A 24,247-nucleotide genomic window follows, 5' to 3' on the forward strand; every position below is an offset into this window, starting at 1 on the left:
TTCTTTGCTTGCATACTCAAATTTTTTGTTGTCAAATTTCATTGTCTGGGGGCTGGATTAGGTCGAAATATTTTCCAAGAGAATTCAATTTTAAATTTCCCCGGCCCAGATTTTTTGCACGGCGATTGACGCAACCTGCTAATAAGCATTAGGAAAACGTCTGCCATTGCATTTCTAATTACCCTGCGCGGGTCCACGTGTTCGAATCCTGTGGGAGTAATTATGATTAGTTACGGCGTTTCCCACCATCAAGTTCATGCATCTGAAACAAATAACCGGCTAACCCCATACCCAACATGCACTGGTAAGCGGCCGTGGTTTGCCATATGATCAAGCTTTTCGACTTCCCTCTTCCCGGGGATAAATATGAAAATCATATTCTATCAATTACAGAAGCTCTAGTGCGCCATCTACCCCCTGACACAAAAACAAGTTTAATTTTTTCAAGACTTTAATATTCTAAAAACAATCATAAAAATTACATTAATTTTTGGTTAAATACATGATTAATTTTATCTATAATTTACAAAAATTTGGCACTGAAAATTATCGCTGTTAATTAGGCACAGAAGACGATACAGAAGAGAGGTGTCATCAGTTAGCAGTGTGATGTCATAATTGCAACTCTTCCACAATTGAAAATTAGAACAAGAATTGTGATGTAACAAATACATAAATAAAACAAAAACACGTACATACTACAGTACTAAACGGGTTTCTGCCTTTTGCAAGGAACACTTTGCAGGACCAACTGACGGTTAAAGTGAGTATATGAAGTTGGATTAATGGGATGTTCTGGGTTGAGATAGATATAAAACTTGAGGCAAATGTTTAAAGTGAACATATGAAGTGGGATTCACGTATATTCTGGGTTAGGATAGATATAAAACTTTGGGCAAATGAAGTGGGATTCATAACTTATGGTTGATATAAAATATTCCTCACAAAAGGCAGCAGTAACCCCTAAAATGCATCTTGCTTACTCTTTGTGCAAATTTTTGATTCTAAAATATGAACAATAAAGTACAAAATTTGATTTTTAAATGATTACACATAAAAGTAAAGGTAGCAAAATATTGGATAATTCGAGATTTCATTAGGTATGCATAGGCTGGAGCACTCATTTGGTAGCAGATGTAGTTTTATGAGGGCCTTCTAGAAGCATGTAGAAAGCGGATACAATGAGTTAGTTTAGAATTTAATTTTCATGAGCAGAGTTACAAGCACTCACTCAGAAGTAAAAAAGACTCATCTCTAAGCAAAGTTATGGGCGCTCACTCAGAAGTAAAAAAGACTCATCTCTGAGCAAGGTTACAGGTACTCACTCAGAAGTAAATGAGACTCATCACTGAGCGAAGTTACGCACACACACTCAGAGGTGAATAAAATTTGACTTTGAATGGGTTACAAGCACTAACTCAAAAGTAAACGAGACTCAGCTCTCAGTAAAATTGCGGGCACTCACTCAGAAGTAAAGGACACCCATTTCGGAGCAAAGTTACACGCATATTCCAAATTTCTAACTAAAGCTGGGAGTCAGAAATAGGTACGCTAGACTGAATTTTACGTGCTAACCCATTGAATGTGGAGTACATTGAGGGCTGATACAGCACTCAACAGCACAATAGGTTTTCAACATAATCTAAAATATAACAAATAACACTGACTACACTAGTAAGAGGGTTCAGACTTGACCTTTAACCCCTTAGTCTCTTTTCACTCATAATAAATCCCATACACGTTTCCGACTGCGAATACTGATCCATTCTTAAATGACGCTGAAGCAAATGTATCGTGCTCAGCGTTCCATAAGCAACGGCTTCCCATTCGAAGACCCTGTAATTAAATTAACCTCATAAGCTGTCAGGTTATTTTAGAGCTTTTTTGATTGGCGCTCCATTCCAAGCATTAGGAATACGCAGGCTATAGCACCTCTGATTATCCTGTGTGGGTTTGAATCCTGATCGATAAATATGCTAAGCGTTGGGAATACGCTCGCCACCGCATCTCTGATTACCCTTCGTGGAATCGCAGGTTCGAATCCCATGCAAGGATTATTATGTGCGAGAGGATTGCTGGACTCCTCGCCGCCGTAGGGTGGTTCACGTAACCGCTGGTCGGTTACGGCTTCCTCCACCATCAAGTCCATGCTTCCGAAAAAAAATAACTGGCTAACTAATCCCATACCCGACTTGGAATGGTAACCGGACGAGAGGCCGTGGTTGGCCATATGGATAAGCCGTCTTATCGGCTTTTCTCTCCCCCGGGATAAACATGTAAATCCTATCCTATGTGCGTGTCGATTGTTGGACTCTATCATAGCTATCAGCTATAGCTCTGCTATCGTAGGGCGGCAGGTCGGTTACGGCTTCCTACGTCATCAAGTCCATGCATGTGAAACAATCAACTGGCTGACTAATCCCATACTCGACATGGACTGGTAACTCGACGGTAGGCTGGGATTGCGTAAACCAACCTACGGCGGCACTGAGTTCACCAATCCTCTCGCACATAATTATTCCCGCATGAGATTCGACCAGCGAACCCATACAGGGAAATCAGAAGTGCGGTGGCGAGTGTATTCCTAACGTTTAGCACAATGCGGCATACCGACAGGCCGATCGGAAGCTATATGAAAGGTCCAGGCCAAATTATACCACAGATTTGCCTTCTTATAGACTTTCCTCTCTGAATAAATGTTCAATAAATTGTTTGGATAAGATAGTTTAGTTTTTGATTCTCATGTTCATCCTATGCAAGTTGTCAAAAAAAGAGTATTCCTAAATGTATGTGTACCAAGATGGCGAACACCGGAACGTAGTAGTATTTATACCAAGTTAGGGAATTTTATTCCAATTTTCGCTATTTTAGCTCTGTTACGAGTTCGGGGACCAGCTAAGTGACTCCCGTAGTATTTATACCTGAAATTATTGCCTGACCTGGTACACATACTACGCTCCGTTGTCCGCCATTTTGGTTCACATACTTCGGGAGTACCATAAAAATTATTTTCATTAGAGTGAAATAACAAATTACTCTGTTTAAAGTTCAATACCAACCTGGCTATTGACTTGTCCAATATTGACAACGCAGACAATTTTGTACCTCGGTAGAACAGTTTCTTTCACTCGGGCTTTGATAACTTCAGAAATAGTTTTCGTCAGATCACGACAATGTTCAGGCTCATACTCAATGTCTGGGTGAAGGTAGCTTGTAAGGGCGTCGCTGATAATCGCTGCAAAATAACAGTGAAGTGTTTGCAAATGTTGGTGTTGTTTAAAAGTTCTTAAACTCTGAGTCATGGGTTATCCGGGGCAAGTTGATGACGAATCTAAGTCATTTCATTCAGATCAGGGGTGGGCAATTACTTTCCTGACTGGGCCAGTTCCAGATAACAGAATTGCTCACTGGGACGGAGGCTCAATATGCCATTAGGAATAGGAATAGTTTATTTGCAAAAAAAAACTAGCGTGGCAGATAATGTACGACAAAATTTATTGTACCAAGTGGCACAATGACTAATTGGCCTACTGTAGGCGTCCAAAAGCTTGTTTAAATCAGGATCAGAGCTTCTTGTGCCGATTCCTTTGATCGTTCAGAGGTTTGAATACGTTATAGAAGATCTGTTTTTGCTTTTGTTAATCTTTATACTTAATTGTTGAGTTTGAGATATGTAACTCGTTTTGCACAATATATTCAGGTGCGGATAATTTTCCCATCCCTGATTTCCCTGATGATTCATGTCACTTCAATTCTGTGATGTATGGTGACACAAGTCAAACTCAATCAGGGTGCCCCCCAACTTCAACACTGTGCCTTGTAAAAATCTTGTCATAGATGTTTTCTTTTACAGGTTTGTTCGAAACAAGGTCCCTCAATTCAAAGTTGAGAGATAAATAATTGAATAGCATGCACTGAAACATTGCAAGTAAGCGTAGAAGCCATATATTCATAAATGCTTATCCTTGTAATAAATGAAATGAGAAGTGCGAATGGAACTATTTTTCATTTTCTTGTTGTTTTGAGAGAATGTCCCTGAATAGAGAATCAAGGCATCCGAGTCAAACTTGGCTCTGAGGTCGACTCAATTTGAATTAGGTCTCAATGGCAGCTAGTTGATGACGATTTTGAGTCATTTCAACTCCTTGATGAATGGTGACTCCCCGACACTGATAGAACAACTTTTAGGCCTGCATAAGTGACTACTTGTCTTGAGGTTCGCTCCGTGAGAAAATTTAAAACATTTCGTAATATTATTGATGTAACAAACCTTCAATTCTACTTGTTGGAAACTTTTTCTTCGGTGCCATTCTGTAGGTGTTCTCATATTGCATTGGTTTCGAGAGCAGAATGTCATCGTCAAGATGGTGGGGATCCATACGTGATACGACGGTGCTGACGGACCTGGGAAAGTTATTGTTAGATTAACATTGTTTCTAGAGAGCTGAAACAAGACAAGTAATTGTTAGGTTGAAACTTAAGTATCAAAACTATGCATCATATTTGAGGAAGCTGAACTTCACTATTTTTCAAAGACCTGAAGTCAATCAAGTGGTCTAAATGAAAAAATATTGTCGTTACTGAGACTTAACTCAGTCATTGACTTTCAGATGGTCAGGGGTTCAGGAATTATTACCAAACACTATTAATTATCTCTTATCAGGCAGATCTTGACAAATAAAATTTAAGATCAGATTTTAAAACTAGAAAACATCCACCAAGGTTATAGACAGGTAAGGAAATTTAAACTCTTCCACGGTACCATGAAATAACAATAACATTATACAAGATAAGTATGCAAGCTAGAAATTCAGAAAAATTGCCAAAACTTCAAATGATATCTAACACACCACTTACAAGTAGCCTATTACATTATTATTATTATAAGTTATGGCGCTTTCAATTACCAGGATTATGTGCTCCAGACTGAAAATAATTTTCTAGACAAAAACAGTTCCACATAAGGCGAACACAATTATGCAACACGCTACTTTAATAAATTGCAGTATGATAGGGAATTAATGTAAAATTAAGCCACGCGGAAATATAAAAAAGTACATATGTATACCAGCTATGTCAGCTAACCTGTGGGTTGAATGAACTAACCTAATTACAAAGGGGATAACTTTTGAATCAGATAATAGGTATTTAATTCGAAATGGAATATTTAAACTATGTGCATGATTTATCAAAGTATTTCTCTCATGAATATACTTTGAACAAAATAGTAAAAAATTGACTACAGTTTCCTGTACAAAGCAAGTATCGCATTCACCATCAGGGTGACAGCCTGTTTTAAAAAGATGGTGGGAGAGCCTGCCTGAAGAGCAAGTCTGAATATAATTGATTGATGATATCGCATTAGAGAAAAGTAGCCTATTACATCTGTGCATGGGCACCATTGCCTTATGACATTAGTTAACTCTCACTATATTTAATTTATGTTATCTACTTTAGATTCATTCAACAAGTCATGATGATAAAATCTAGTTATTTTTTTATTCTATGTTTTCGATGTTAATCACGTCAATTACCGAAATATTGTATATCTGTTCATTTAAATTGATCATTCATTATTATATTGTTTAATTGTGTTGTTACGATATTTCAAGCACGATGAAATGAATATCCGAATCTATAATTGAAGGTTATATATGTATATACTAATAGAATTTTTAGGATAAGGATAAGATTTACATATTTATCCCGGGGGAGAGGAAAGGTTTTTGACGGCTTAATCATATGGCGAACCACGGCCTCTCGTCCGGTTACCATTTCATGTCGGGTATGGGATTAGTTAGGTATTTGTTTTTCCGAAGCATGGACTTGATGGTGGAGTAGGCTGTGACCGACCAGCGGTTACGTGAACCACCCAACGGCGGTTAATCATGTATATACTAATAGAATTTTTAGGCTGAAATTATTTCGATTTTTATGGTGGTATTACTCTATAAACAATATCAGAGTGAGCTAATATTACCATTTATTAAACGTCACTAATCATATACAAGAAAATCAACACCAGTGAACCAACTTACGCTGCATATCCCCCTCTTGCATGTCGTCTTGGTGTCGTATGTGGAGGAGCTGGACCAATATTTTCACTTGATGAAACACTTCCAGTACGTTTTTGAAGAAGTCTAGCAGCTTTTGCTTGAGCTATATCGTGTGCGCGTCTTTCTGACATCCTAAAATCTTTATTTAAATAATTTTACGGTGAAATTAATGATAAAATTAGCCAAAAATTGAAAACCGAGCCAACAAAAAATCGGAGGAAACGATGTATCGAATATCGCTATGGAGACGTTGTGATTGTGTCACTAGAGTTCGCCCTTGAGCAGGTTTTAATTTTTTTTATTTTTATTTGGTAACGATTTTAATATTAAAACATGGTAAACAATAATATTTCACGTTTTTATTTCAAAATTGCTAATTTCAGATATATTCAGCGTTTGCTCAATTTTAAATATATTTTCAGTGTTTTACCTGATTACCTTATTGAAAACCTCAAACAATTTATATATGGTGAGCTAGCCCGTGATTCTTGTTTTTGAAATTAGGTTGGTATTTTCAGACGTTCACTTTTTCGTACTTTTCGAACTTTCATTTTCATTTTTTTGTTTTATAGCATTATTTTTTTTATTGCTAAAGCAATGTCTTTATAATAATTGGATGTTGGAATAATTTGATCTAATTTAAAGTGTTTGGACTTACTTTGTGTTTCAGAAAAGCATATGCCTATAAAACAGTCAATAAATCACCGCAACTTTCCCCTCCCTCAAATAAAAAACAAAAAAATAAAGTAAAAACAAAAAATAAATGGGGTGAATAATAAATGGACACGTAATATAGGATAGATCGTAGAACATATTTCTTGTAGTAAAAGCGTCTTTTCCGTAAAACGTGCAACTTTTGGAACTGGGAACAAGGCAATATTTGTTACTAAATTTTTAAGGAACATTTTAAAATCATTTTCAGGTAGTTACCTGATGTGCGCTCCGGAACTCACTTTCTAGGCGTTTTTTAGGGCCTCGGCTCGCGGCCTATTTGACATCACCTTTTAATCTAAAATATGTACGTTTCAAATCTTACTCGGGGTTTTGTTTGCTATCCCGATTCTGTAATCAGTTTTATTTATTTTGTTTTTATCAATCATTTTATCGTCTTATATGCTGATTATGTGGACAAAATAAATTTATGCTCAACTCTCGTTGCTGTTGCGCTTTTTCTTATGTTCTCTTTTCAATGTCTATGTTTTACAAAGTCTATATCCGGATACAACGACCTCGACTGCTTTATTTTAATATCATGATGTCAGTAAAATTTCTGTTTAACAAAATAATGAATAACTTTCTCATAAGTTGAAAATCTTTTAAAATACCTGGCAACAATATTTCAAATATTCAACCGTAAAAATAGTAAATGATACAAAGAATGTGAATTAATGACGTCACATCGTCGACGCAAAGGGTGAAAGGTGTTAATCTGCGGATCAGCTGTTATGGATTTGAGTTTTTCGGGTCAAGTTTAACTTAGTTTGCGTTATCAAGGTGTGAAAATTGTCAGAATAGCTTCACAAATTCATTTAGTAGGTTTTTAGACTATGAGAGCATGTTGGTCAATTTTGAAAAAGTTGTAGGCTACCGTACCGTTAGAAATTAGATTGTCTGGCTGCCTGGAAATACAGAAAATACCGTAGGCTTTGATTTCTCAATTATTCTATGTTTATCCAATGGTGGAATGACTGAATGAATACAAAAGACGATCTGATATGAATCACGCACTTTTACGGTACCGTACCGGTAGGCCTACCGGTATCCTGGAATTGGACGGAAGATAGAACCATGTTTTTATTACATGTATTATCAATTTAATTCAGTAATTGGACCTAAAGACCTGGTTCAGTAGGCCTACCAGTAGTTAGTCTGTCTGTCTGTCTGTCTGTAGGTCGCAATATCAGACTTAAGCACTGGCGGTTTCAGAGTTCTGGAGGTTATCATAGCATTGTCGCCGACGAGAAAGAACTGACTGACGTTATCGACCTCTCTCCTATTGGAATCGTTGCGACGAGAAAAGAGAGAAAAACCGGTAACTGTTCGATTTTGGGTGCTCGTTTGCGCGTCTTAGATAGCAGTTCATATGGTCTAAAGGGCTCTATTACGTCACTGTGACGTCGTAATGACGTAATTTTTGGATGGTGTAGTCAGGTGGGGGTTAGGATTGATACGTGAAAAAATTTTCATGCTACGCCCACTAGAAGTATGTGAGGTAAGAAACTACACAAGACCCCTCCTTACAACCTTAGGTCAGTACCGTAGGTGGGTGGAACGCGTTTCATACATTTTAAATTTATTCTGAGTTTTAGTCTGCTTCACAAATTCAATCAATCAAATCGTTTTTCATTAGCCACCAGTCAAACTGGCACAACAAAATTGAGGCCAAATTAAAAATATGCCTTTGCCTAGAATGGATACGATAATCGCGTAATAACTATTCCACCCTTTCTGTGTATGTTGTTTTATTTTTGCTTTGGTTGTTTAGAATTTAGCACTGTCATACTGGACTGCTGTAGCATGATTCAAAAATAATAGTTGATAAATATGGTTATATCTTTCAGATTTTTCTAGAATATATATTGAGTAATTATACTATCAAAATCCCATAAATTGATAGAAGAAAAATAAAAGAAAACTTTGGCCTTCAAGGCTGTACTGGACTTTTACTTGCAGTTTTGAACGGTTTGGCAAAACTGGGAAATTTGCTTGTTGGAATTAGTAGGATTCAAAAACGCCAAATATGGATGAACACGAGATATTATGTGATTCTTTAATGACCTGGGTGAGTAATTCAGTTATTTGTTATAGATCTTAAGATCGGTAAGTATGTTGATAGGTATTAGTCTGTCTGTCTGTATGTATGTATTTTCATAAGGGCTGCAATCTTTGTTTTTACATTGTCTGTCTAATCCAGGGGCGGGCAACTTCTCTAGTCAGCGGGCCAGATGTGGGAAAATGAAGTCCTCAGTGGGCCAAATTATAACATGGATAGTATTCAATATCTTAATCACATATTTATTCACTAATGCAAAAAAGAAAGTCGTATAAATCGTGTTGAAGTAAAGTTTAAACTTGACAAAAAAAAAATGAACAAAAAACACATAATGAATTTATCATAATGTACTAAATATGTAATGAGGTAATATCATAATGTACTGATGTACAGTCGGCGGGCCGGTCAAAATCTCGTCGTGGGCCAGACCTGGCCCGCTGGCCATACTTTGCCCCCCCCCCCCCTTGGTCTGATTTATTACTGGGGGGTTGTCATGGCATTCGAAGCCGAAATGCGTAAGTTGCCAATCCAATATAAATATTTTTTCTGCCGACTGGTAAACCCTGCTCTATTCTATCCCATATCATCTTGGACTGATAAATCGATCTCCCCTGTTGGAAGAGAAATTTCTCTGCTGTATCCCTCCTGCGACTACAAAAGGCACCAGAAACCAGAGTCTTGATTTTGTAGCTATTATAGTATATCTTATAAGTATTAATAGTTTTCCTTTTTTTTCAGCTTTCAAATTTCGATGTTCCTGCTCCACATCAATATCCTCATGAGGTTACAGACGGAGTTGCAATCGCTCAAATATTGGGCCAAATGTAAGATGAATATTTGAATTTTACCATTGTTTATTTATACAGTCATTCAGTAGCTTATTTTTTCACATAACGAAAAGACAAAAGTATGCAAAGAGTGAGGTAAATTATAGAATTATGTATTTCATCGTGTTGTGAGACACGATAAACTAATCTCGGTTATCGAGCAGTGTCACCTATGAGGGAGTCTAATATTGATATATAAAAAGATGAATAAAAAAGAAAGATGAGCAGTGCTTCTAACAAAAACTTGTTATTTCTACAACTAATTTCCTTCTCAAAACATATATGGGGTTATACAGAATATACAGGCTGTCCACGAAGAAAATTTTTTAAAATTGCAAAAGGCATTATAGATACCATATATTGATTTGGCCCTCACAGATGTATTAAATGAAGTAAAAATACTTACAATTACAACAATTAAAAATTAACAAACCTGGTTAGGATATATATTGAGAACTGACTTCATAACAAAATTGCAATGGTAAAGCGGCTTACCTTTTAGAAGCGGCCTTGAAGCGGTTTATTTTTAGAAAAATTTGCATATAAGCCGACTCCACGAATCGTGTAACACGGCGTACGCATATATCAAAGCAAGAAAAGAATTAATAAAAATGATAACCATTGTCGTTATCCTAAGTGATTCAAGAGTCTTGCTGCACACTAACACAAATATATTTCTGTAATGTTTCGTCTGACTAAGGTCAGACTTCTTCAGACATGCATAGTTCAACTATAACAAGAAAAGCAGTTACATGCATATTTAAACAATCACTGTAAAATTATGGGAGTCATGCATGTTAAATAATCAAAAAACAAACATCACATTGTCGTTATGTTTTACTTTTATTAATAACGTTTAGAAGTGTCTCAAAATCCTTCAAGTCCGTCATTAGTGTTGAACCCTTTAGTGTGATTGGGTATGTGAATCCACATGATACATTATTGGTATTTTTATTTCAGAGACGGTGAATTTTTCGATACAGCTTGGTTGTCAAGGATAAAAGAAGATGTCGGGGATAACTTTAGACTCAAGGTGGAATTTTATTTCTATTTCATGAGTGACTTGAGAGGTTGCACATTATGCTTTCAATACTCTTGCCATAATTTCATTTCCTAATTCACAAAATTTCGATTTTTGGATCTCCGCTTTTTCAGTTGTTTTCTCTGTACTTGTGTTTAGCTGCAGCGCCTAACTGTTTGACTGACCTGGTTGAAATTTTTTACGCGGGTTATGGTGTTAGCCTAGTAATGTGCGCTTCAAGGAAAATCCGGTTTGGTGTATTGTTTCCATGGTATCGTCGAAAAACGTTCAGTGGATCGATCGTTGAGGAATTTCTAAATTTTTCACAATATCGTGGATGGTAATGGTTTACTAAAGTACGGGTTGCTTCATTTATCAGCGGAGATCCTGGTTTGATTTTAAACAAAAAAAACTGTGCGGTACTCCCGTAGTGTGTGTACCAGGTTCAGAGTTAAGCCATAATTTTATACCGATTTTTTTTATATTAGTTCTATTATGAGTTCTGACTGGGACTGTCTTTGCTAGCCAAGTGAATATACCACATAGGTTTCAGTGCCTTTACACAACTTGATGTAAAGTAGGCGAACAAAATTAGTTACCTCCATATTGGCCGACTTTGCAACTGTTCGAAAGGGGAACACATTTTATGCAATTCTAAACTAAAGATCTGTTTCATTTTTTTTCAGACAAACAACCTCAAGAAAGTTCTCAATCATATGATCGACTATTTCAGAGAAGTGAGTCATCGTTTCTTCTATACAAAAATTCTGACATCAGCATTTGTTATGCTCATTATTTTATCATTTGCAATAGCTTCTGTTAGGCTCCATCAAAGATTTTGCTACTCTATAGCCAATATTGATTTTTCCGTCTTCCCTCACCCCAAAATGTCATTATTTGCGAGTTTTATTTCTCACTGTATGTGCAGCGTGTGTTTTCATTTTGTTGGAAAAATCAACTACTGACACTAAATCACAATACCGATAAAAACTATAAAACTTGTATTTTTGCCCTGCTAAGCTTATATAAATAGCCTAGATCAGGGGTGGGCTACATACGAAATTTTGAACGGCCCACTGACTGTATCCATCCAACACTCTGTAATGTGGTCCGACGCATCATTCCTGAAATTTGCCGATCGCTCTACTCTCACCGCACTGTCAATGCAAGCTGGTGAAATAAACAATTGCCTTAGTGAACAAACAATTGCGTTGGCTCACTTGTTAAACAAACAATATAAGGTCAAAGCAGAGAGCATTGTAAACATTCCCCACTACTGTTATCAGTTGTATTTATATTTAGATTCTAAATAGCGAATAAATATGTGATTTTAAAAGATATTGAATACTATTCATGTAATAATCCGGCCCGCCGAGGACTCCATTTACCCACATCTGGCCCGCTGACTAGAGAAGTCGCCCACCCTGGCCTATGTAGTGAGTGGTTACTACTAGGCTACTATATGTTCAACTGTAAAAAACCCGCATTCCCAACAACATTCATTTTAAAACCAGATCCAATTTTTTGTGGCAAAAATTCGTTTCATCCGGTAGCATATGTACGTAGCAGTTTTAGCAGTTGCCTCTAACTATGATCAGCGAGACATCTCATTTACCTCTGAGTTAAAGTGTGCCAAATTTCACACATATTCACACATATCTTTAAAATTTGCCTCAAACAGGTCACTGGAAATGAGCTTGTTGGATTTCAACTTCCTGATTTGATGGCAATAAGTGAACAAACTGATAAACAACAGTTAGGAAGACTTCTGCAACTCATATTAGGAGTCGTGGTGAATTGTAGCAAAAAGCAACGTGAGTGTATATCTTTCATATAAACTTATGTAGTTTTTCAAGCTCAGGGCTTGGCACTCAAGGTCACAAAGCAGGTTTCTGGGCCAAGAGGTATCATTGACGATGACTTGATTCATGAAAAAAAAAATGATAGCGATTTTTATGATTTTTCAACTGTAATATACAGAGTGTCCAAATAATTTTGTCCGATTTTATAGTAATACCAATTGTAAGTTTGAATACATTTTATTGTATGATAACTGAGAACTACAAGCAGAATAAGAACTATTAATAAACAAAGACAAGGAAATTTTTAATTGTTATTTCTATGAAATTGTGCGAAATTTCTACGACTCTGTATTTATAATTGTATCTACATCATAGATTGAATTACATTTAAATCAAAATTGTTGATGTTTTATTCACAAAACTAATAGTGTTTTTTCATTTTCAGACTACATTGAGGAAATTATGCAACTAGATGAAGATGTACAACACGTGGTTATGACAGCAATTCAGGTAGTCATTTCGGTACTCCTGTAGTGTGTGTACCAGGTTAGGGTTAAGGCATAATTTTATTTCGATATTTTGTATTTTAGTTTTATTTGAGTTCGGGGCTGTCTGTGTTAGCCAAGTGAATATACCCCCTGCCTATAGGTTTCAGTCTCTTCACACAACTTGATGTAAAGTAGGCGAACAAAATTAGTTACCTCCATATTGGTACGGTACACACACTTCTGGGCACTGCTTCCTTGTATTTATTTTGTAATATTTAGTATATTTTGGACTGAGAGTTTGGCATTTCAATGTTAATTTTTGTGGCAAATACATTCCTATGCCAAATAGATATTTTGTATTGAGATTTTAGAATTTGATACTGGAAAATTAAATGACAAAAAAGTGAATTATCTTGTAAACAGTAGGAAAACAATTGAAACATTGCTAAATGCAATTTCTATGGAATATCAATTATTTCTGCAAATTTTTGGCTTACCATAAGCAAATGCAGGATGTTGTAAACATTTGAAAATATCATTTAGATAGTAGGCTAATTTAGAACCGAAATTGATTGGATTTCAGCAATTTTTGATTAATATGTGAATTATACGATTTTAGTTATCCCTTATTCGAATATTCCACTTATTTTGGAATTCTATTATTCATTGTTTCTCAAACAGTGTTCGGCGGAACTGTTATGTTGCTGAACTGGGATAGAAATTGTGTCTAAATTGGTCGTCATGGCGATCTCGGCCTTCGGCGACATTGGGTAGTAAATTTGTCTTCCAGCTGGCAACAAACGAGCCTTGCTATCTAAACAAGCGGACAGACCTCGTCTTAGTCTGGAATGCGTGGCATTTTTGTTAGTTGTTCAATATCGTTAACATTTGACCGTTTTTAATTGTGAAGTTTGCAGCATACTTTTTTAATTTTACCATGGGTTAAATGTTTTGGAACCACCCATTAATTTAACCTCCTAATATCTTGGTGTTCTGCGTCGCGAGATAAAAAGCGTAGGTATTCCGGCAAAAAAGTTTAATAAACACTGCTCTAGTTAATATAGGGTGTCCAGCAATTGCAAAGGGAATTTATCGATACCATATATTGTTTTGGCCCTCACAGATGTATTAAATGAAGTAAAAATACTTGAACAATTACTGATTAAAAAACAACAAACCTGGTTAAGATATATTGGGAACTGACTTCATAGCAAAATTGAAATTGTATAAAGACTTTATAGACACTGTGTATGTACGAACCTATGACTATAGAAATTAATCTTTGCTAATCATCTATCATTAAGCCGGCTTATAATTTGATAATGACGTTGAGATTTCTTGTACTTAACATTTAATTAGCAGGAAATGAATGAATAATAGTTTCGTATATGTAACTAGGCTGATGATTAAGTATGTTTTCATAACTATTAATTTATTAAGAATAGCTCAATTCCTATTTCAAATAATGGTATAAGAACAGGGGCTCTTGTCGCTGAGGTAAACTATTTGCTCATTAGCCTGGTGCGGTTATTACTGTAAGGCTAAATGATAGCCACATTCTCTTTTATAGCCTTTCTCGCCAAATTCTTGTGTGGCCGTGCTGGATTTCAGAAATTGGTTTTATGGCCCGCCGACAAAAAATGTTTCACGTATCTGGTTCAGAGTCTTTGAAAGGGAGCTCTGATCATGAAATATTTTGAAACCTGGCTATTTTGAAACCTAGCTTCTTTCATAATGGTCCAGGAACGAGAAAACATTCATAGTTTCTGTCTTATATAATAATTACTTCATCTAATAAGAAGGCTTTCAATTAATTTTGCAACAGCTCCCTTTAAAATACCAAGGTGACAAAAACATAATAATTATTATTTCAAAATATATTTTCAATGATGTTTTGGAATATAAAATATTTTCCACATTAGACATGTACAACAGGAAAATTTCTAGAAATCATTGTAAATTGATAGACATAATTAGTAATTAATTGTATGTTTTCAGTTTTCCTATGTTGCGATCAGGTGGTGAAGTGTCTGCCTAGTAGGCTGAAGGTGTCCAGAATAGCTAATATTCAAATGAATTCATTACCTTTTTTTTTTATTTTTAATATGGTATATTGTTACACTCTTACACCCAGCGGTTTTCAACTATCGGTGGCGCAGAACCTCAATTAAACATTCGAGAGGCTCAAGCAACCCCTTTGCATTTTTTGTAATTGTATAGCTGTAAGGACAATAGTAGTAAACTCTGAAAGCAAAAAAGCAAATCTAATACTGGCAAAACAAAATGACAAAGTGTAGCCGGTGTCATAATATTGGCAAACCTTTTCAACATAAACTCACACAACCCCAGAGTATCCCAGTTAAAAACAAAACATTCCCGTTAGACTTTTCCATTCCCAAATGAGTAATTATAGTTTCATAAATGTCTCACTAATCAAATAATTATGTTTTAATAATAGATAATTGTTTGAGAATTGTGACATTATTTTGAATTGAAATTTCAGGTAATTAAAGTCCAAATTATTCAGAACACAAAAAATAAAACAAAATCATATCCTCACAATTCCTTTGTCAGTTTTATGAATTCATTGAAGCGAATTGGGATGCTGGTTGAAAAACAATTGGGTAAGCGATTATGGAGTCTTGCGACTAGTAATCATTGTCATACGCTAGGATGGCCAGTCGAGTGGAACGTCGGAAAAGGCCGCGGTACTGGAACGTATAATTAAGAACATAATTGAATTGTTACGAATATACAAACTGTGATAATGATATAACAATTGGCGGTATCTAGAACGCAAAAAAGTAAAAACATAGTGTTAAACTATTTCACCCAACTTCGGCGGGCCATGTTAACATGTTAGGTGGGCTGTAATTGGCCCGCGGACCGCGGTTTAGAAACCACTGCTGTATTGGGTATACTAAATTTGGAGGATGCGATAACAGTTTCTGCCTCTTCAACACTGTGCGACAATATTTTTAATTCGGTTAAACAACTCAACTAACTATGAAATGCGATAAATTATGAATTAAAATAAAAATCTTATTCTAACTTTGCCTGAACCTGTCAGCTGACTACGTGCCATGGTTATTCATTTGAACAAGCCTTGTTGTCGACTTTTTCCCACCCAGGATGAACCGAACAACCTATCTTATTATGAAGCCATTCGATTGAGGTTCCCTTTGAAATAAACTTGGAAATTTATTCCTATGATTAAGTCATTTTACCTTTTTCCTCTCACCCGGCATATGAAGTCCTATACATGAAGTCTTTAAATTTTAAAAGGAATTTATCTGTACCATATATTGTTTTGGGGGTGCTCCTGAAGTGTGTGAACCAAGATGGCAGACATCGAAACATAGCATGCCGCGGTTTATAATTTTATTCCAATTTCCCTTATTTTAGTCCTACTATGAGTTCGAAGACTAGCCAAGTGCCTCTCGTAGTATTTGTACCTAAATTTTGGGCCTCACGGATGTATTGAATGAAGTAGAAATACTTGAACAATTACTGATTTAAATATAACAACAAACTTGGTTGAGATATATTGAAAACTGACTTCATAACAAATGTGAAATGGTAGAGGGACTTTATGGCCCTTTAAAACACCCTATAAAAGAAAATCTTATCCTGTGAAGGCTGTGATTGAGCCAGCTATATTGTCTTTCCTCTTTTCTGAAATAAATTTGGGTACTCCCGAAGTACAACTTGATGTAAAATAGGCGAACAAAATTAGTTACCTCCATATTGGTACTCACACTTCTGGAGCGCCTAAATTTGTATCCTGAATTCCATCATATTATTCTATTTCAGGAACTCATGCAACACTATGTTCCCTGCGGATCTGAAAACAATGACACAGCAAATTCAGACATGAGTCAGGAATTACAATCACTACGGCAACGAATGACAGAACTGATTGCGGAAAAAGAAGAAATGGCGCAAAGGTGTCATGAGCTTGATAACCAGGTAAACGCCCCTTCCTGTTTGAGGGACAAATTGCAGAGACTAACCCAATGAATGTTTCACTAACCTCCGACCACAGTAAAAATTCTATTTATCCCTTATCTTTGCAAAAATATTGCTAAATGGTGTACATGTTTGAAAATATAATTTTTATCATTTTTATTTGGTACATGCGACCGCTCGCTATTATGAAGTGGTAGTGTCTCGCCTGTAACTTTGGGTTTGCCTGTGCTTTACCTGTGCAAAAATATTTTGAGAGTTGGTGCTTTCAAAATAGCTTACATGTTTAAAATTCTCTTTTTTATTCAATACATGCGACCACTCACCATTAAGATGTGTGTGTGATCTTGCTTTGTTCCAGTTCCGTTAAAATATATACCACACCATTATTAATAACGGGGCTCCCGAAGTATGCAAACCAAGATGGCGGACATCGGAATGTAATATGTGTACTAGGTTAGGGTTAGGCCATAATTTTAGGTATAAATACTACGGGAGGCTCTTGGCTAGTCTTCGAACTGATAATAGGACTAAAATAAGGAAAATTGGAAAAAAATTATCGCCTAACCCTAACCTGTTACCCATGTTACGTTCCGATGTCCGCCATCTTGGTTCGCATACTTCGGGAGCACCTTAATAATGCACAAAATCTTCTTTGATTTATCATTTTTTTTTTGTATTTTTCCAGGTTAGGGTTAGGCCATAATTATATACAGATTTTCCTCTTTTTAGTTCTATTAAAAAGAGGATGAGTTCGGGGACTGTCTGTGTTAGTCAAGTGAATGTACCCCTTCCCATAGGTTTCAGTCCCGTTACCCAACTTGATGTAAAATAGGCGAACAAAATTAGTTACCTTCGTATTGGTACCACACTTCTGGAGCGTACTTTGTTCTTCATTCTTTTGTTTCTATGTTTCCAGCAGATATATTTTCGTTTGCCTCAGAGAGTGACACACAAGCTGTCACATATTTTATAACTTTTCAAGTTATCTCTTATTCTCACTTATCTTGAATCTTTCCTATATCTATCTCTCTCCATCAGCTGACTACGATTTCTATCGAACACACAACTCTGCAATCAGACCATGCAATGCTTTTCGATCAGGTTTGTCGTTTCTCTCTTTTTCATCTATTTTTTTCACACTTTCCACTCACTCCACCGTTTTCACTTGAAATTTGTTATATTAATGGCAATCGGTTCGAAATTGGTTACATCCGATATCATAAATTCTTGTCTTTAGGAATAATTTAGATAAGTTTCATTTCGGGCATTTATCATACAGGGATCAAATGTTAACATACACATAGCTTCTGGCACTGCTGTTTCTATGAATTTTCAAAAATTTGCACAAATTTTTTTTGAATCCATCCATTTTATAGTATATATCAGATATTTAAAATTTAAGAATAATTGTTCAGAATAGCAAATTACTTATTATTTTATCTTTGAACTTGAGTTTGTTTCATATTCAAAGAATGTTTAAATGCAGCCATGGAAAATTATTTTTTTTGAGGAAATTTACGACCGTGGTACTCTAGGTTTAGAGAAATAGACCTATATTACCACCATTAAAAATTCCTGAACACGAAAATTAAAAATCCTGACGCCTATTTCACATCTATGGCCAAATCTGTATCCGTATGCCGTGAAACTTATCAAGATTTCTAATCCAGGTGGCTCTGTTACATGAAGAGAAATCCAACATACAATTAGAGAACGAACAACTACAAGAAAGACTTTCTGCAGAACATTTTGATGACCCTACATCGCCAGCTAGTGTCAGACATACACAAATGTTGCAACAGATTGAGATACTACAAGAAGAGACGTACAGGTTGGTGATTACATTCCTGGACTCTAGGATTAGATGTTGGCGACAACTCGAAAATGTAATATCAAAAAAAAATTTTAAATTAGCTTTTTACTCTACTTATTTATACATTATAATACATGACAATACAATTAGAACAAGATTCTTAAATCATTTTCCGATTACAAATTTTTAGGTAATAAATTAAAACTGAGTTTTGTAGATTTGAATGTAGAGCATAACCAATATAGATTCCATGTTTGGAGAAATTGGATCTAGGAAATTTCGCTGTAGGAAATCTCTCGGCAGGAAATCGCCGCAAGAACATTTTGCTGAAAAACAAGTATTTGTGATGAAGCATACCCCCTAACCTAACCCTATGCCGAGAAATTTCCTGCAGCAAAATTTCCGGACACTGGAAAAATCATTTCTGACTGGGTTTAATATTGCAGTCTCGGCAATTTCTACCCTAGTCCTATTCTGTATTTGTGCTTTCCAGGTTGGAATCAGCGAGAGACGACTTTAAACTCCGTTGTGAGGTACTGGAGCGTGAACTGACAGAATCACAGACCCGTGTCGATGACCTTTCAACTCTAGCGGACGAATCACGAATGTTAAAAGACGAGATTGATTATCTCCGTTCCGCATCGATTAAAGCCACAAAGTTGGAAGCTACCGTGGAAACGTACAAAACGAAATTGAAAGAACTGGGTGATTTGAGAGGACAGGTATCTAGAATATTACATGTTTGCTCTTAATATAATCTCTTAGACAAGCTATCAGTTAGTATAATGGAAGCTTCTCTGGCAAAGAACCAGACGCATAAAAAATCCCCAAAAAATTAGTAGCTTTTTGTTTAGATCAGTGGTTTCCAACCTTTCATGCTGATCATTTCAGTAGTATTTATAGTATGGGACTAAAGAAAACTTGAAATTTTTTTTATATAAGAGAAAGTATACAAACAAAATTCCATTAAAATTAATTTTAAGCCTATCCTTGTGGCCCCCTCAACCTGCTCAGTGGCTTCCCCAGGGAGCTATAAAGACCCAGTTAGGAACCGTGGGTCTTGATAAAGCTATTTGTGTGAAACATTTCACAATCAGTTATTACTTGTCGTGAGACTTTTTTTTGAGTGTAGGATGTAAAAAACATGCATGGAAACATTTTGATAAATAAGGATTTTCCTTTATTTTTTCAGGTTAAACTCTTAGAAGATAAGAACACTTCGTTTATGGAACAAACCGTTCAACTTGAGGAAGAATTGAGAAAAGCAAACGCAGCCCGAGTGCAATTGGATACGTATAAGAGACAGGTAAATAGTAAATAGACTTTTATCAAGGTTTTTGCATAGTAAATAAAAATGTTAGGGCGTGGGCGGGCTAATTATGTCCTGCTGGCCGGATCCAGCCAACCTAAATGTTTCATCCGCCCCACTTGTGTTTCTGCTGAAATTACAACTAAATGTTACAGACATAAAATACCGCTAAAAATATCTTTCCTTTGACAAAGCTCTGAGTGAATTCTCTGATGCTCAAAAAAGACCTTTTGAATCAAAATGTTGACGAATTCTTGTTGGACTCTAAGTGGATCATTTTGTTATTATGTTTTTGTGTTTTTCTCCTCGTTATGAAAAACGCTTTTCCCTTCAACTACTGGAGCAATTGCTTTGAAATTTTCAGTGGTTAAAGATTATTGTTTCTCATGAATCCTATGAGATCTGATATCTGTGCAAAGTTTTTATTCATGGGAACACAGTTTTTATTCTGCCATGCGTGACTGCCTACGTCAAGGCCATCCCCAGTTTCTATAATGCGAACATCTGTACTCAGCTACTCAACTGGCATACTGCGGTCCGAATCCGGACCTTTTGAGTATTTGATCCATACTGCACCAAATTCTTTATTTTGGATCATTGAACCCATCTTGGACATGTGAAGGTTTCCTTTTATTAAAAATAACTTTATAGTTTTGAAGGGTATTTTATAATTTGCTCATATTTACACCTGACCATATATGGAGCGGACTGTAACGCCATAATAAACAACTCCAATAGCCCTATCTTGATTAGAGAAAAATTATTAACCGGCCGAGAAAGAACATGTTTAAAAATGTGAAAATGTAATTTCTGGAAAGATTGAACTCCAGTAATTTGAAGATTTGTATGCCAATCTTTGAGTCGCCCCCTGGTGCACCTTCTTGTTCATATATTTGACCTTTGCCCTCTCGTCTTTCTCCAGGTATTAGATCTTCACAATAAATTATCAGAAGAGACAAGGAGAGCAGATAAAGCAGAATTCGAAGTGAAAACAAGATCGGAGAAAATCAAGAATCTTGAAGCAGAGAAAGAGGTAAAGTTTCACTCCTAAATAGGCTCTGGTCAAGCAGTATTTCAGTCCTGCTGCTGCTCAGAGTTGTTAAGTCGAGGTAAGGGATATCCAGGAAATTGCATTTATTTAAATTCTGGAGCAAAAAAGTATAAAATATGACATTGTACAAGAAATCAAAAAAAATCCCTGTAATGAGGGTTATGGATGAATTTTGCATATTTCACGGAAAAATTTTTCAAGGATGGAATTCGTACCCCTCATTATAAGGATTATAATTGGTTTCTTGTACAATGTTTCAAAGCGGAAAAAGAGGTAAAATTTCACTCTGAAATAGGCTCTAGACTAGTTTTTATGTGATTTGGGGGCCGGTTAGACTGAAAAAACACCAAAACTGAACTAGGGTCAGATAGGTGAAGTTTTACTCTGAAATAGCACAGACATGGGACTCAGAGACAGGGGTGGGAAGAAGAGACAACATCTTGGCCAAGAAGTTTCAAACTCGGGGGTTTCTGAAATTTCTAAAGCTACGAAAAATTGCTATGTTTGGTACAGAAAATTTTTTTTTTTCACATTTCAAAGAAATCCCTTCCTCTGGCACAGCCCCTGTTTCGACTTTTGACTCCAGGCTGTTACTGATGGTTTTAAAATAATATTCTTCAATACTACTTATTACTTCACTGTCATTATCTGAACTGCAGCCTACAGGCTTTGCAGACTTTTTCACTCATTTAATTTGAATAAGGCTTTGTATGAGCGACATACATAAGTAGCTTCATATACTGGAAGGACTGGAAACTTTCAGGCTTTACATTACATCAAGGAAGAGCAAGGTTTTTGGGACCAGGGGTTAAAAATTCAGCCCATCTAGACTGGCGGGCCATGTATGTGTGACACTAAAAGTTACATTTTATTAACAATATTTACAGTGTTACGAAAGCAAAAGTGGAAAACAAAAAGCATCGTGCAAAAACTAAATTTAACCGCAATCTCAACAAATTCCTTGAGCTATTTTTTAACTAAAACATCTAAATTTGGTTTTAGTTTGGTTGTGGCAGCATTAGACGTGCCAGATTGAATTACCCAACAGGCCGGATTTGGCCTTTGGGCTGTATTTTGTTCATGTCAGCTCTGTATTATCAGTCCCCCAACCGAGTCCCCCAGCTAACTTTATAAATTAGATGATAATATTCTTATTTTATATCAAATTTTCCATTACAGAGATTATCTATTGAACGGGACTCCTTGCAAGAAACCAATGATGAATTGCAAATGACCTCTCATCAACAAGGGTCAAAGAGCGTGACCCAGGAAACATTATTAGGAAGTGGTGATTCTGGTTCTGATGGATTCAGCATGAATCCTTTAGAAATGAAGTAAGTTGGGAATGTGTATTGAGAAATGGTTCATGTGTTCTAGTCCCATGCATTCGTCAGTTATGCCTTCTTCCACCATCAAGTCCATGCACGGAAAAACAGATGACTGGCTAATTAATCTCATACCCGACATGGACTGGTAACCTGACGAGAGGCCGTGGTTTGTCATATGATTAAGCCGTCTTATCGGCTTCCCTCTCCTCTGGATAAATATGTAAATCCTATCATAACAGGATGGCTTATTAGTTAATGCTAAACATAAATATGTTGGTGTCTACCTTGATTGGTAATTTAGTTATTGCCTGTCACTTTGCTCATAGAAAAATCATTTTGTCCTCTTAGCAAATGTACGTGATCTCGCTTTGAGTAAGTTTTCTAAATATTTGTATGCATGATGTTTGCAAAATATCGGTGGATGACCTTCCAGTCTGAGGGCTTTATTATATATCCTAGCAATGCATGTTATCGCATGTTCAAATCTCATCCCGTCACCTAGCCCAGGGTGTAATTTGTAATATATCGGGGAGTCAATGCTGAAGGTTAAAGATAGCGGCGTTTCTAAAAATGATAGTGGCTGCTCATACGAAAACGTTTTTAATATCAAAAGTCTGGAATATAAGTTTTTACACAATAAATTTTTAACTTCTAGAGAGAAGTTGATCAGACTCCAACACGAGAACAAGATGTTGCAAGCTCGTCAAGTTGAATTGGGAGACGAACGAACAGCGGAACTTACGTCAAAACTAGAGGTCGCTAATGCACGAATTAATGAACTTGAAACAGAAACAAGGTAATGGCAAATTAGAGAATTCTTGTGATATGATGAAAATATATTTACAGTAGCATTGCATTATGCTTGAGTTCGTGGATCGAAAATTGCTTCAATTACTATTGAGCAAAACTTTAATACAAATATATAAAATAAAACAAAATTATTTGAAGAAAATAAAAGTCGTTTTAGGTTTTTGTTGAAAGAAATTTTTTAGATGATTTAATTTTGGGTCACAACCAATAGGTTGTGACGGTGGGGCGTGCCCCACAAGGGAGAGGCGTGGACTATTTTTTGAGGGGGCGTGAAACTAATTGAAAATATTTGTTAGATTTGATCTTGCCCGCCTTGTTTTGAGTATTTACATTTCTTATTTTGTCTGCCGAAAACAACTGCACTATTTGAAATAACAACAAATTTTGCTTGTCATTAAAACTTATTATTTATGTTCCATTCACGTATTTTTAACGTGTTTTTAAATAAAACATACTTTCACCATACTATCTGTTAATTGTAGCTTATTGTTAGCTAGTTATTTTGAGGTGGAGTGCGAGATTTGTTAAATTCAAAAAAGGCGGGCGCGGCTTAAATAGTTTGATAACCACTGCCCTAAATAATTTTTCTTAGGCTAAGCAACCAAAGATCACTGGAACTCCAGAATCAAGTGAAAGATCTTCAGTCTGATCTGCAGGATAAAGGATCACAGTTGGAGGATGTAAGTTTAGACTTTACTTATTTTATTCAAATTTAATTCAATTTGTTGTCCAAAAATTGCAATATTTGAACTTGAGATCTTCAACAGACTGTGCCTAGCATCGAGTTTAGCAACCCTAGCTTTTTTGTGATTGTGTCGAAGTCAAACTATAATGGCCCGCCAACTGTGTTATGCGCGGTGCTTGAAACGTGGTCCATAAATCACCAACGCCTACACAATTGTGGGTGCTCTTGTAGGGTGTGTACCAGGTTAGGGCATAATTTTATTCAGGTTTTCTTTATTTTAGTTCTATTACGAGTTCGGGGACTGACTGTGTTAAC

General features: G+C 36.1%; 2 protein-coding genes across 4 annotated transcripts in view; one reads left to right on the top strand and one right to left on the bottom strand.

Annotated features, from left to right (window-relative positions):
• Positions 1-439: 439 nt before the first annotated feature.
• Positions 440-6,309, bottom strand: LOC120334835 (dynein light chain Tctex-type 5-B-like). The gene is made up of 4 exons (XM_039402346.2): positions 6,039-6,309; positions 4,271-4,404; positions 3,060-3,235; positions 440-1,836 (listed from the first exon to the last, which is right to left on the bottom strand). Exons 1-4 carry the CDS (start codon positions 6,185-6,187, stop codon positions 1,717-1,719), a joined length of 579 nt encoding a protein of 192 aa, XP_039258280.1. The 5' UTR covers positions 6,188-6,309; the 3' UTR covers positions 440-1,716.
• Positions 6,310-8,618: 2,309 nt separating this feature from the next.
• LOC120334829 (protein Hook homolog 3-like) overlaps positions 8,619-24,247 on the top strand; it is a 28,511-nt gene continuing 12,882 nt past the window's right edge. For 2 of the 3 annotated variants that reach the window (XM_078113349.1, XM_078113343.1), the window contains exons 1-15: positions 8,619-8,838; positions 9,568-9,653; positions 10,617-10,689; positions 11,364-11,414; positions 12,359-12,491; positions 12,925-12,989; positions 16,781-16,936; positions 17,975-18,037; positions 18,607-18,767; positions 19,243-19,471; positions 19,942-20,055; positions 20,981-21,091; positions 22,289-22,443; positions 23,093-23,233; positions 23,840-23,927. In XM_078113349.1, the coding sequence (XP_077969475.1) occupies positions 8,797-8,838; positions 9,568-9,653; positions 10,617-10,689; positions 11,364-11,414; positions 12,359-12,491; positions 12,925-12,989; positions 16,781-16,936; positions 17,975-18,037; positions 18,607-18,767; positions 19,243-19,471; positions 19,942-20,055; positions 20,981-21,091; positions 22,289-22,443; positions 23,093-23,233; positions 23,840-23,927 (1,668 nt within the window). In that variant the 5' untranslated portion in view covers positions 8,619-8,796. The remainder of the gene's footprint in view (positions 8,839-9,567; positions 9,654-10,616; positions 10,690-11,363; positions 11,415-12,358; positions 12,492-12,924; positions 12,990-16,780; positions 16,937-17,974; positions 18,038-18,606; positions 18,768-19,242; positions 19,472-19,941; positions 20,056-20,980; positions 21,092-22,288; positions 22,444-23,092; positions 23,234-23,839; positions 23,928-24,247) is intronic. The other variant, XM_078113354.1, reaches the window with a different exon arrangement.

This window comes from Styela clava, chromosome 1 (genome assembly GCF_964204865.1).
Source record: "Styela clava chromosome 1, kaStyClav1.hap1.2, whole genome shotgun sequence".
Lineage (NCBI taxonomy): Eukaryota > Metazoa > Chordata > Ascidiacea > Stolidobranchia > Styelidae > Styela > Styela clava.